Source organism: Somniosus microcephalus, chromosome 3, assembly GCF_052327205.1.
Source record: "Somniosus microcephalus isolate GS21.2 chromosome 3, FLI_Smic_1.0, whole genome shotgun sequence".
NCBI lineage: Eukaryota > Metazoa > Chordata > Chondrichthyes > Squaliformes > Somniosidae > Somniosus > Somniosus microcephalus.
In genome coordinates this window covers 126002853-126017362 of record NC_140989.1, presented here as the reverse complement: position 1 = coordinate 126017362, position 14510 = coordinate 126002853, and the positions used below count along the sequence as shown (strand labels likewise).

The 14510-nt window shown below is 44.5% G+C and overlaps 3 protein-coding genes across 5 annotated transcripts in view; 2 read left to right on the top strand and 1 right to left on the bottom strand.

The window, feature by feature from the left end:
* Positions 1-8362, bottom strand: part of LOC147121390 (uncharacterized) — a 35066-nt gene extending 26704 nt beyond the window's left edge. The window contains exon 1 of the mRNA XM_085981612.1: positions 8063-8362. Within this exon, the coding sequence (XP_085837738.1) occupies positions 8063-8171 (109 nt within the window). The 5' untranslated portion in view covers positions 8172-8362. The remainder of the gene's footprint in view (positions 1-8062) is intronic.
* Positions 1-14510, top strand: part of sertad2b (SERTA domain containing 2b) — a 542965-nt gene that overhangs the window by 122015 nt on the left and 406440 nt on the right. The gene's annotated exons all lie outside the window — the stretch shown is intronic.
* The window catches only part of LOC147121388 (actin-related protein 2), a 63652-nt gene continuing 57650 nt past the window's right edge, over positions 8509-14510 (top strand). The window contains exon 1 of one of the 2 annotated variants that reach the window (XM_085981608.1): positions 8509-8712. In XM_085981608.1, coding sequence (XP_085837734.1) covers positions 8665-8712 — 48 coding nt within the window. In that variant the 5' untranslated portion in view covers positions 8509-8664. The remainder of the gene's footprint in view (positions 8713-14510) is intronic. The other variant, XM_085981609.1, reaches the window with a different exon arrangement.

Genomic DNA, 14510 nt, shown 5'->3' with positions numbered 1-14510 from the left:
ACCTCTCATTCTTCTGAACTCCAGAGAATATCGGCCCATTCTACTGTAGAGGGATACGTGGGCAGGGCGAGAAGAGGTCATTAGAGTGGGATGAGGCTCGTGTGGAGTGTAAACACCAGCATGGGCCGAACAGCCTGTTTCTGGGCTGTAGATTCAAAGCTAACTGTTAAGGCACTACAAAAGATGCTGAGGATCTCCTGTGGTCAGAGCTTGTCATGTTTTTATTAATGAGGAAGACAGGACATGGTGGAGATCTCTATTCTAACCCTAAGCATCCTTTGTCTGCAACCTATCTACTACGTTATTTATGGTGTGGCAATTGACATGCACATGTGTACTGGTTTGGTTCTTAGGTCGCTAACACCACACATAATTTCCCAGCGGGTGCTTACCAAACCTCTAAAAAATATTGCTCTGTAATGGCTAGTGGAAGGTACAGCCCAGAGATTCACTCTCTGCTCGTCCCTCCTTCTGTCTTGGTAGAAGCTGCAGGGCCACTGATTTATGGTATCTGACTAAGTTAAATTCCATTTTTATTATGTAGGATTTTCAGACTACTTTACTGGTGCTTTGGGCTTTCAATTACATAAGCAGGCCAAATAATTGATAGTGACTGAGCAAGTCAAATTTTACTTTCAGTGCATTAGATTCCACCATTTTTACTGGTGTGTTATGTATTGAATTCCACAATTCTGTCCATTTTTCCATGAAAATGTAAATGAATGGCTTTGCCCAAAATCTAGCATTCTGCCGACTTGGTGCATGTTATTCCGACACCCTCTTTTCTCTTGAAAAGGCTGAGAGGTGACCTAATAGAGGTCTTTAGAATGATGAAAGGTTTTGATAGAGTTGAGAGAGAGAATGTGTTTCCACTTGTGGGGAAGAGCAAAACTAGAGGCCATCAATATAAGATAGTCACCAAGAAATCAAATAGGGAATTCAGAAGAAACTTCTTTACCCAGAGTGGTGAAAATGTGGAACTCGTTACCACAGGGCGTGCTTGAGGTGATTCGTATAGATGCATTTAAGGGGAAGCTAGATAAGCACATGAGGGAGAAGGGAATAGAGGGTTATGCTGATAGAGTTAGACGAGGAAGGATGGGAGGAGGCTCGAGTGGAGCATAAATGCCGGCATGAACTGGTTGGACCAAATGGCCTGTTTCTGTGTTGTACATTCTATGTAATGCTATGCAAGGTGCTGCAGCACGAGAATGAAAATTACAGTTCAGTTTAATCTTCATAAAACTTGGAAGAAAGCATGACAGTGACTGAGGCAATGCTTAACGGCATCGGCAGGAAAAACATACTTTTTCTTCCAACATTCACAACAGCATGTTGTTCAGATCCTTTCTTGAAAATAATTTTTAAACAGAAAAAAAAAGTATGAGGTATGGACCATCAGAAACAGATTTTCTTCCACTGAAATACTGCAAATGTTCTTTTTAGCAAAAAAAATCAAATCAAACCCCTTTTTAAGCTAACCAGGAAAAATAACCAAGTATTTTTTTTAAAGTGCATAATGTTCTTCTATGTTGTTATATTTGGAAGGTGTTTTTTTAATCATTGCAACCTCCTGGATGGTGGGCAAGGCAGAGACTTGAAACATGTGCTCCTCACGCTTCAGCGGATGAACCCATTTTCCATCTGGATTTGGGGACACAGCTCGGGAAACATTTTCAGCATAGTGATCTACAAAGGGAAGTAGTCCACCAGTGCCACCTACAGGCCCAACAGTATCTGCAGCAAGAGTTGGACAGAGACCCAACCAACCAGTTTGTACCTCAACCTTCCGCAGGGTTGTGCTCACAGATTGACGATCAATAACTTTGACAACTATCATTTACATTGCTTTGAGCATACTCTCTGCACTGGTGCACATGGAGCTCAGAGGATTTGAGAACAAATCTCCATGAACACCCACATTTCCCATGTCTGGCTTCATAATAGCTCTAACTTCCCCTCTCCAATGTGGGCTGTTATCTTGCTTCTGCTTGGTGCCTCCCCACAGCACAACAGCTATGTACAGGCGCTCAGCAGATTAGGAAAATTGCCTCAGTCCTTCTTCTTCTTCTTAGGCAGTCCCTCGGAACCAAGGATGACTTGCTTCCACATTAAAAATGAGTTCTCAGGTGACTGATGAGTCCAATGCGGGACCTACAGTCTCTGTCACAGGTGGGGCAGACGGTGGTTGAAGGGGCGGGTGGGTGGGGTGCTTGGGATGACGTGCGCTCCTTGCGCTGCCTGCGCTTGGCTTCCGCTTGCTCCCGGCGAAGAGACTCTAGGTGTTTGGCGCCTTCCCGGATGCTTCTCCTCCACTTTGTGTGGTCTTGGGCCAGGGATTCCCAGGTGTTGGTGGGGATGTTACACTTTTTCAAGGAGGCTTTGAGGGTGGCCTTGAAGCGTTTCCTCTGCCCACCTGGGGCTCTCTTGCCGTGCCGGAGCTCCAAGTCGAGCGCTTGTTTTGGGAGTCTCGTATCGGGCATGCGGACAATGTGACCCGGCCATCGGAGCTGATTGAGCGTGGTCAAAGCTTCGATGCTGGGGATGTTGGCCTGAGCAAGAACACCGACATTGGTGCGCCTATCCTGCCAATGGATTTGCAGGATCTTGCGGAGGCAGCATTGGTGGTACCTCTCCAGTGCTTTGAGGTGCCTGCTGTACATGGTCCATGTCTCTGAGGCATACAGCAGGGCGGATATCACTGCTGCTCTGTAGACCATGAGCTTAGTGCCGGGTTTGAGGTCCTGGTCTTCAAACACTCTCTTCCTCAGGCGACCGAAGGCTGCACTGGCACACTGAAGGCAGTGTTGGACTTCGTTGTCGACATCTGCCCTTGTTGACAGTAGGCTCCCGCGGTATGGAAAGTGGTCCACGTTGTCCAAGGCTTTCTCCTGGATTTTGATAATCGGGGGGCAGTAGTGTGTGGCGGGGGCAGGTTGGTAGAGGACCTTTGTCTTACGGATGTTTATTGTAAGGCCTATGCTCTCGTACGCTTCGGTGAAGGTGTTGACAATGGTTTGGAGTTCGACCTCCAAGTGAGCGCAGATGCAAGCGTCGTCTGCATACTGTAATTCGACGACACAAGATGGGACGACCTTGGATCTGGACCGGAGGCAACGGAGGTTGAACAGTTTCCCGTTTGTTCTGTAAATTAGCTCCACTCCAGTGGGGATCTTACTGAGGGGGAGATATAGCATATAATATGCTATCGCAGCACGTTGGACACTGAAGTGTAGATGTAATGATGTGCTATATAAGTTTGCTGATTCACCTCAGTTAAACTTCTTACTAAATTTTTGTACAGTACCACATGACAACAGTGACTGCATTTCAGAAGTACTTAATTGGCTGTAATGCACTTTGGGACATCCTGAGGTCGTGAAAGGAGCTATAGAAATGCAAGTTCTTTCTTTTACATATTATTAGGAATGCTAGTCAGAGCGCAGTGAGATTAATTAAAAGTCCATTTAACTAAAAGAATTTGCTTTTATATAACACCTTTCATGACCTCAGGACATCCCAAAGTGCTTCACTGCCAATGAAGTACTTTTGAGGTGTCATCGCTGTTGTTATATAGGGAAATGTGCACAGCAAGGTCCAACAGCAGTGAGATAATTGGGCACATAATCTGTTTCAGTGATGTTGGTTGAGGGATAAATGTTACATAGGAACAGGATGAGGCCATTCAGCCCTCAAGCCTGTGCCATTCAATTAGATCACGGCTGATCTGTAGCTCAACTCCAGTTACCTGTCTTTTCTCTATATCCCTCAATACCCTAACCTAACAAAAATCTATCAATCTCAGTTTTGAAAATTTCAATTGACACCCAGCATCCGCAGCCTTTTGGGGGAAAGTGTGTTCCAGATCTCCACTACTCTTAGTGTGAAAAAGTGCTTCCTGATTTCACCCCCAAATAGTCCAGATCTAATTTTAAGATTATGCCCTCTTGTTCCAAGTTAACAAAAGCTTCAAAGACTTTAAAAACAACTGATCTGAGGGCAATAGGTTGGTAATTTGAACAGTAAGAGGGACCACCTCCTCAATCTCGTCCACCCAATCTATTGGAAATTTGAACATGAGCAAAATTTCCAAGAAGAAAAAGTGGATTAGGTGTAAAGGGAATTGTATAGACAGTATAAGGCAGGGATAAATTCAGAGGCACGCATCATACATAGAAACATAGAAGATAGGAGCAGAAGTAGGCCATTCGGCCCCTCGAGCCTGCTCCGCCATTCAATGCGATCATGGCTGATCATCCAAATTCATTACCCTGTCCCTGCTTTCTCCCCATATCCCTTGATCCCTTTAGCCTTAACAAATATATCGAACTTCTTCTTGAATATATTTAATGTATTGGCCTCTACTGCCTTCTGTGGTAGAGAATTCCACAGGTTCAACACTCTCTGGGTGAAGAAATTCCTCCTCATCTCTGTCCTGAATGGCTAACCCCTTATCTTTAGACTGTGACCCCTGGTTCTGGACTCCCCCGCCATTGGGAGCATCCTTCCTGCATTTAGTCGGTCTAGTCCTGTTAGAATTTTATAAGTTTCAATGAGATCCCCTCTCATTCTTCTAAATTCCAGCGAATATAAGCCCAATCGACCCAATCTCTCCTCATATGTCATTCCTGCCATCCCAGGTATCAGTCTGGTGAATCTTCGCTGCACTCCCTCCATGGCAAGAACATCCTTCCTCAGATAAGGCGACCAAAACTGCACACAATACTCAAGATGTGGTCTCACCAAGGCCCTGTACAACTGCAGCAAGAGATCCTTGTTCCTGTACTCGAACCCTCTCGCTACGAAGGCCAACATACCATTTGCCTTCTTAACCGCCTGCTGCACCTGCATGCTTACCTTCAGCAACTGATGCACAAGGACATCCAGGTCTCGTTGAACTTCCCCTTTTCCCAATCTATTGCCATTCAGGTAATAATCTGCCTTCCTGTTTTTGCCACCCAAGTGGATAACCTCGCATTTATCCACATTATACTGCATCTGCCATGCATCTGCCCAATCACCCAACCTGTCCAAATCATACTGGAGTTTCTCAGCATCCTCCTCACAGCACACACGCCCACCCAGCTTTGTGTCGTCTGCAAACTTGGGAGATATTACATCTAGTTCCCTCGTCTAGATCATTAATATATATTGTGAAAAGCTGGGGTCCTAGCACCGATCCCTGCGGTACCCCACTAGTCACTGCCTGCCACTCAGAAAAAGACCCGTTTATTCCAACTCTTTGCTTCCGGTCTGCCAACCAGTTCTCTATCCAAGTCAGTACCTTGCCCCTAATCCCATGTGCCTTAACGTTACACGCTAATCTCTTATGCGGGACCTTATCGAAAGCCTTCTGAAAGTCCAAATACACCACATCCACTAGTTCTCCCTTATCTATTCTACCAGTTACATCCTCAAAAAATTCCAGTAGATTAGTCAAGCACGATTTACCTTTTGTAAATCCATGTTGACTTTGTCCGATCCTGTCACTGTTTTCCAAGTGCTCTGCCATTGCATCTTTTATAATGGACTCTAGCATTTTCCCCACTCCCGATGTCAGGCTTACCAGTCTATAATTCCCCGTTTTCTCTCTACCACCTTTTTTGAATAGTGGGGTAACATTAGCTACCCTCCAATCCATGGGAACTGTTCCAGAGTCTATATAATTTTGGAAGATGACCAGCAATGCATCTACTATTTCTAGGGCCACTTCCTTAAGTACCCTAGGATGTAGATTATCAGGCCCTGGGGATTTATCGGCCTTCAATCCCGTCAATTTCCCTAACACCATTTCCCTACAAATACTGATTTCATTCAATTTCTCCCTCTCATTAGACCCTATGTTCCCCGACATCTCTAGGAGGTTATTTGTGTCCTCCTTTGTGAAGACAGAACCAAAGTATGTATTTAATTGGTCTGCCATTTCTTTGTTCCCCATTATAAATTCCCCTGATTCTGACTGCAAGGGACCTACGCTTGACTTCACCAATCTTTTTCTCTTCACATATCTATAGAAGCTTTTACAGTCAGTTTTTATGTTCCCTGAAAGCTTACTCTCATACTCTATTTTCCCCCTCTTAATTAATCCCTTTGTCCTCCTTTGCTGAATCCTAAACTGCTCCCAATCCTCAGGTTTACTGCTTTTTCTGGCCAATTTATATGTCCTCTCCTTGGATCTTATGCTATCCCTCATTTCCCTTGTTAGCCACGGTTGAGTCACCTTTTTTGTTTTATTTTTATGCCAAACAGGGATGAACAAATTCTGTAGTTCATCCATGCAATCTTTAAATGTTTGCTATTGCCTATCCACCATCAACCCTTGGAGTAACATTCCCCAATCAATCCTACCCAACTAGCGCCGCATACCATCGTAGTTTCCTTTATTTAAATTCAGGACCCTAGTCTCTGAGTCAACTACTTCACTCTCCATCTTAAATGAAGAATTCTATCATATTATGATTGCTCCGCCCCAAGGGGTCTCGCACAACAAGATTGCTAATTATTCCTTTCTCATTACATAATACCCAGTCTAAGATGGCCTGCTCTCTAGTTTGTTCCTCGACATATTGGTCCAGGAAACCATCCCGTATACACTCCAGGAATTCCTCCTCCACAGTATTGTTACTAATTTGGTTAGCCCAATCTATATGTAGATTAAAGTCACCCATGATAACTGCTGTGCCCTTATTGCACGCGTCTCTAATTTCCCGTTTAATGCCATCCCCAACCTCCGCATTACTGTTTGGGGGTCTGTATAGAACTCCCACTAACGTTTTCTGTCCCTTGGTATTTCTCAGCTAATATCCTTCCTTACAATTGTGTTAATCTCCTCTTTAACCAGCAATGCTACCCCACCTCCTTTTCCTTTTTGCCTGTCTTTCCTGAATATTGAATACCCCTGGATGTTGAGTTCCCAGCCTTGGTCACCCTGGAGCCATGTTTCCGTAATCCCAATCATATCATATCCGTTTACATCTATTTGCGCAGCTAATTCATCCACCTTATTACGAATGCTCCTCACATTAAGACACAAAGCCTTCAGGCTTGTTTTTTTAACACTCTTAGACCTTTTAGAATTATTACTTACTGTGGCGATGTTTGAGTTAAACCCTTGATTTCTCTGACTGCCACTTTTGCTTTTCTCCTTCCTGTCTTTTGCTTCTATCCTTGTTTCCCTTTCCTCTGTCTCCCTGCACAGGTTCCCAAACCCCCTGCCATTTTAGTTTAAACCCTTCCCCCACAGCACGAGCAAACACTCCCCCTAGGACATCGGTCCCAGTCCCGCCCAGGTGCAAACCGTCCAGTTTGTACTGGTCCCACCTCCCCCAGAACCGGTTCCAATGTCCCAGGAATTTGAATCCCTCCCCCTTGCACCATTTCTCTAGCCACGTATTCATCTGAAATATCCTTCTATTTCTACTCTTGAGGAATACCATTAGGACTGCAGATCCTAAGAGTCTAAAAAGTGGAGGATCCTGCTTGATACGAGTCAGTGGTGCAATCCCATAGAAAGAGTTGGGTGTTACGTAAGAAGCAATTGCAGAATTTGGATCAGAGGGTACACTTCATCCCTCCTAGTGGCTATGCCTACAATTTCATTCATAATAGATTGAACAAACAGAGCAAAAGAAAACAGTTCTTCATAAAGATTGGCTGCGATAAACCAATTTGTGCTAACATCACAAATATCAGGCAATAAAAGAAACATTATTTAATCTTTACTATTGCAATAGCTTTGTATTTTCTAGCCTATTTTTATTGTTAAGTGTTAGTTTGGCTTAGCATACATAGAAAGACTTGAAAAATTGGGGCTGTTCTGTTGGAACAATGAAAATTACAGGTGATTTGACAGATGTTTAAAACTATGACGGAATGGGATAGAGTACATAGGAACAGATTTTTTCTAGTAGCTGACCGGTCTCGAACAAGGGAATGTAGATAGAAAAGATTAATGACATAGAGCAGGAGAAACAATCACACAGAGGATTGTGAGGCTATGGAATAAATACAGAGTTTGTGATCGAAGCAGATACCATCTCAATGTCTATGGATGCGGGATCACCTGCCATTGCCTGCTGCACACAGTCGGTGGCATCGCTCCCTCCCACCAAAAGTTTCCGCATCGTTTCCACCGCCTCGAAAGAGAAGGCCCAAGTTCCCACCGCCGCCATGACAACCCCGTCCTCTCCTCTGATTGGTCGATCAAATTAACAAAAACGTATCCCCTTTTCTTTTAAAAAGAGAGCTCAAAACAATAACATCCAAATTAGAAATAAACATTTATTAACAAATTAAATCATAATACTGTTTCCCGTGCACTCCAGTCCCTCCCGTACCGCCGCGGCATACCGAGCTCGTCCTAATCCCGCCCCCCATCCACCCGTCCAATGGTTATTGGTCCAGCCGCGCCTTTTGGTATTGTCAATTAAATGACGCCAACGCGCCGTCATTCAAACGACGTCACCCCCGTGTCAATCAAATTACGTCACGCGCCGGATCCCCCGCCCGGCCGGAAATGGAGAGTCACGTGAGGGCGCGCGCCCAGTGGAGCGGGAGTCAACGGTCGGCAGTCATTTCCGGCCTCTGGAGGCTGGTCAAAAGTTGACTCGGAAATCCCGGCGGCGGCAGAAGGAGAGTGAGGCGGCGGCGGCTGGGCTATAAACCATGGACAGCCACGGCAGGAAAGTAGTGGTCTGTGACAACGGAACCGGGGTAGGTTTGTCTTTTATTGGCCTAGATGCGGGAAGAGGAAGTGAGGCGGCGGCGGCCCGGGGTAAGGGCTCTGCGGTCACAGTACTTCACCGTGCGCGGCAGTCCGAGTGTGGGGGTGTGGGAGGGATTTCTCTCTGCGGCACCACCACCTCCCGAGGCCCTGTATTACTGATGGCTCCAGCCCGTCTGTCCTCAGCACCTGCACCTCTCACTGCCACCGCTTACATTTATGTAGCGCCTGTAATATAGTTATATTGAGTCTACAGCACAAGAGGCCATTCGGCCCAGCAGGTCTAGGCCGGTGTTTATGCTCCACACCCTACTTCATCTCACCCTATCACCCTCCTTACCTAAGGAATGATATACTGGTCATAGAGGGAGTGCAACAAAGGTTCATCAGACTGGTTCCTGGGGTGGGGGGAATTGTCCCACAAGGAGAGATTGAGTAGACTAGGCCTATATTCTCCAGAGTTTAGAAGAATGAGAGGTGATCTCATTGAAACATACAAAATTCTTACAGGGCTTGACAGGGTAGATGTAGGGAGGATGTTTTCCCTGGCTGGGGAGTCTAGAACCAGGGGTCACAGCCTTAGAATAAGGGGTTGGCCATTTAGGACTGAGCTGAGGATAAATTTCTTCACTGAGGGTGGTGAATCTTTGGAATTCTTTACTGGAGAGGGCTCTGGAGGCTCAGTCGTTGAGTATATTCAAGATAGAGATTGATAGATTTTTGAATATTAAGGGAATCAAGGGATAGAGTTATGATTCTATATGGGGATAGTGCAGGAAAGTGGAGATGAGGCAGATCAGCCATAATCTTATTGAATGGCGGAGCAGGCTCGGCGGGCCAAATGGCCTATTCCTGCTATTATGTAATGTTCTAACATTCTATTCCTTTCTCCCTCTCTTTATTTAGCTTCTCCTTTAATGCATCTATACTATTCAGCTCAACCACTCCTGTGGTAGTTAGTTCCATGTTCTTGACACACTTTTTAGGTAAAGAAATTTCTTCTGAATTCCCTATTGGATTTATTGCTGATTATTTTATTTATGGCCCCTAGTTCTGGTCTCCTCCTCTTCTCCCTCCCTCCACCCCCCCCCCCCCCCCACAAAGTGGAAACATCTTCTCTAGGCCTACCCTATCAAATCCCTTCATGGTCTTAAAGACCTTTATCAACCTTCTCTTTTCTAGAGAGAAGAGACCCAACCTGTTCAATCTTTTATGATAGTTGTAACCCCTCAGTTCTGGTACCATCCTTGTGAATCTTTTCTGCACCTTTTCCAGTGCCTCTATATCCTTTTTTACAATAGTGAGACCAGAACTGTTCACAGTAGTTTGTGTAGTCTAACCACAAGTAAAATATCCCCAAGATGTATCACAGGAGTGATCATCAAACAAAAATTTTGACACTGAACCACAAAAGGGCATATTAGGACAGGTGACCAAAAGCTTGACGAACGAGGTAGCCATTAAGGAGCATCTTAAAGGAGGAGAGGAGGTAGAGCGGTTTCGAGAGGGAATTCCAGAGCTTAGGGCCCAGGTAGCTGAAGGCACAGCTGCCAATGGTGGAGCGTTGAAAATTGGGGATGTGCCAAGAGGCCAGAATTGGAAGAGATTGTAGATCTCCGTTGGGGGCTGGGGGGAGACCCCGGTCGTAGGCTTGAGGAGGTTAGTGATGGGGCTAACAACTTCGTCTGTCCTGCCAGCCTGTCATCAGCCAGCATCACCTGGGAGTGGCTGAGCTGCCTCCGCCACTTACTGGTTGTAAGTCTCATTACTGCCAGCTACTGATCCTTGTGTGAGTTATGATGATCTGGAATGCACTGACTGAAAGGATGGTGGAAGCAGACTCAATAACTTTCAAAAGGAAATTGGATAAATACTGAAAGGAAAAATTTGCAGGGCTATGGGGAAAGAGCAGGGGAGTGGAACTAATTGGATAGCCCTTTACAGAGCCAGCACAGGCATGATGGGCTGAATAGCCACTTCCTGTGCTGTCATTCTGATTCTATGACTAAAGGAGAAAAAAAGTTAGAGACCAGACATTGTCATTCATTTAACTTTATCTACTTTTTTTTAAAAACGCAAAGAATTTCTGCCCTTCTCTTTTGGGTTTGCATTTTGATTGCTACATTTTAATGTCCTTTCACTGTATTTGCTATTCTCGTATGTTTAGCTTCCTGTGCTAATATCTCTGTGCTGACTTGCTATACACCCTTAGGGCGAATGCTTTGCAAGCACTAACTGACAGGAAAAGAGTGCACTGGCCCCAAGCCACATTCTTAAAAGTGGTTATGAGCTAATACCGCAAACTATACATGCTTTAAGGTGTGTCTGTAAGGGAGGAGGTGACTTGCCTGAAAATTTAGATTATCCACTGACTTGTGCTTTTGGGAGGGAAAAAAACACCTCCAGAAATGGGCGAGTGCTTAAGTGCACGGCTTGGTGCATTACTAAACTGTACAACCAGAAAGTGTCTGGTTCGATTGTGGGTCTGAGCTGAGTTAGTTGATTTCAGCAGGACAGGAGTTGAGGAATTACATTTGGTGCATTAAATGAGGAAGGGAAACCAACAAGGGTTCCATTCCTTATTGCTGTTCACTAACTGTGTGCATGTTGATGTCAGCCGAAAGCAGTAACCATGCTGAGCTCAGCTGTTACTGGCCTGCTGGCCCTCACTGTCTTGGCTCGCACACAAGGAACCAATCGCTACTTGCCTGAGGCACCAGAGCATTGTTGACACTCGTGTAGCTGCCCTTGAATATGCGTCAGTGCCTTGAAGAAACCAAGAGGGAAGAATGGTGAGGTGGCGGGGGGCTTTGATTTTTGAAAAATTTTAACCCACAATCAGCAGTTGTTGATCATTTGCTTTAATATTTACATATCCTCCCTACCTGCCAGCAACAACTACTTGCATTTATGTAACGCCTTTAACGTAGTAAAACGCCCCAAGGCACCTCACAGGAGTGTTATAAAACAAAATTTGACACCGAGCCACAGAAGGAGATATTAGCAGATTAGAGCTTGGTCAGAGGTAGGTAATAAGGGGCGCCTTAAAGGAGGAAAGAGGCGGAGAGGTTTAGGGAAGGAATTCCAGAGCTTGGGGCTTTGGCAGCTGAAGGCACGGCTGCAAGTGATGGAGTGATTAAAATCAGGAGGCGCAAGAGGCAGGAAGTGGAGGAATTGCAGAGATCTCAGGGCGGTGGGGGGTTGTGTAGAGTTGGAGGAGGTTAGAGATAGGGAGGAGCGAGGCCATGGAGGGATTTGAAAACAAGGATGAGAATTATCGAGGGGTTGCTTAACCGGGAGCCAGTGTAGGTCAGCGAACAGTCATCATAACTATAGTCTTTCATGTTCAAAGCACATCAGTAAGCTGTGGCAAGAATTTAGTCTGTTCCACATGGTTCAGCTGTTTGCCAAGATTCCACATGGTGATGTCAACCATATTTGTGTTGCACTCAACTGAAGCTGTTGGCATATGTAGCTGTGGATAGTTTGCTTTGTGTTTGAATACCCCAGTTAGGCTTGTGCAGTGGTTGTAATAGTGAAGTGTGATTTATTGTCCCATTAATGTGTACTGTTGTCTGTGCCAGAAAGGTTAAAGTATAATAGTTAAAATGGTTTGAAAAGTGTTGGTGCTGAAAGATTTTGTAATGCAAGCTAGAACATTAACATTTTGCTAGCACTAACAATGCTAGTGTACCTAACTTTACAAGAACATAGGAACAGAAGTAGGCCATTTAGCCCCTCGAGCCTGTTCCACCATTGAATGAGATCATGGTTAATCAGATTACTGGACCAGTTTTCTGGTGTTCTAAAATGCTGGGAATAAGCAAAATTTAAATTACATTGGCCGTCACCTTCACTTGCAAACTTGCTGCAAGTTGAAAGTCTTAAATTTGTAACTATATTTATTCTTGCCATGGGTATAACCATTTTATTGGTGTGTATGCATGTCTGGCTATAAGCAGCATAGCTTTTGGCCTCGTACTCATTTTGTGAATTAGTATTCTACTGTTTAGAACTCTATTGTGGTCATGCAGTCAGCAGCAGCAGGTTTCCAGTCTTGACACCAATCCGTAGATCAATGAATTGTTTTCATGAAATGTACTGACCAATTACTGGAAAATGTGTCGGTTGTACCCACCCCCCACCCCCCCCCCCCCCCCCCCCCAAGGTATTTCCTAATGTGTTCTTTTTCATGAGAAATGTATCCCCTGCAAGGTCTAGTTCTGGTGTTTTTTAATGGGCAGGTGAGCAATTACAAATGTTTGAATGCCTGTGTTGTACTGTAATTGTGCACTTGCAAATATTGGAGCGGGCACAAGATCTGTACAAAGTTGTGATGTACTATATGTAGCTAGTGCCATACCCCAGGGATCTGTGGTGTTCTCTCTACCACTGATTTTGATGTAGACATAGAGGGAATAATATAAAAAATGGCTGATATATTAATAACATGTTGACTGAAGAATGTGGGACGGTGCGAGAGGATGTAGGTTAGAGGAGTGAGCAGATAAGTGGCAAGTGTAGTTCAATGTAGATAAATGAGAAGTAGTGCATTTTAGGGGAAAATAATGGAAATATATGGCAAGTGGTAAAATTCTCAGTCAAGTGGAGGAGCCAAAAGTTCACATTGTTAAAAGCAGGATTGCAAGTGGATGAAGCCTTAATGACTGTGGAGCAGCAATCATCAACAACTTGCATTTATATAGCATCTTTAGTACAGTAATGCAAAAGCAAGGAGGTGATGATGAATTTGTACAAGACCATAGCTGAGTACTGTGTTGTGCATGGAAATGTAATTTCTCTATCTACCCTATCAAATCTCTCTCATTTTAAACACCTAGATTGTATCACTCCTCAACCGTAAAAACTCAAGGGAATATAAACGAGGTTTATGCAGTCTGTCCTGATAATTTTGCCTTTCAAGCCATTGTATAATTCTGGTGAGTCTGTCCTCCAAAACCAAGATATCTTTCCAAAACTGAACGCAGTACTTCAGATGGGTAGGACCAAGGCTCTGTACAGCTGTAGCATCATCTCCTCACTTGAACTTCAATCCTCTTCAAGATAAAGGCCAACATTTTATTAGCCTGTGCACTAGCTTTATAGTGATTTGTGTGCATGAACACAAATCTTTTGCTCTTGCACAACTCCTAGTCTCTTGCCATTAAGAAAATATTCTGATTTGTCTTTCTCAAATCCAAAGTGAATGACCTCACACTTCCCTGCATTGACACCACTTTCACATCCTGCCAAAAGGAGAATGAGCCCTTTATCCCTACTGTCTCCTACCTCCCAACTAATTACCAACCCATGTCACAAGATTGCCTCCAATTCCATTCACTGATTTTTGTTAATCTCTTGTGTGGAACCTTATCCCAGTGTCGGGAGAAGCCGGTGAGTAGACTCAGTTTCGCGGGGTTTTTTCAGAGAATTACCAATCTCACAGACCAGCGGCGTTGTTCCAGAGCCACACGACGATTCAAAAAGTGACACGGGTAAGAGGAAGCAGCTGATTGGGTGAGTACGGCCAGGTGAGTATTTATATACTATATAGTTTGACAGTTAAGGTTAATACTTTATAAAGTTTATATGGTCTTAATTTTTGTGGTTATAGTTTCTAAGGTCTCTGTGTAGCGGGGAGTGCTAGTAAACAAGGGCCCTTGAGTATATCATTTAATTGTAGTGTATTTGGTATTGATTTGATTTAATTTGAATTAATTAAAGGGTAAGTCATGACAGCACAGCTCGGCCCTGTGGCATGCTCCTCCTGCACTACGTGGGAAATCAG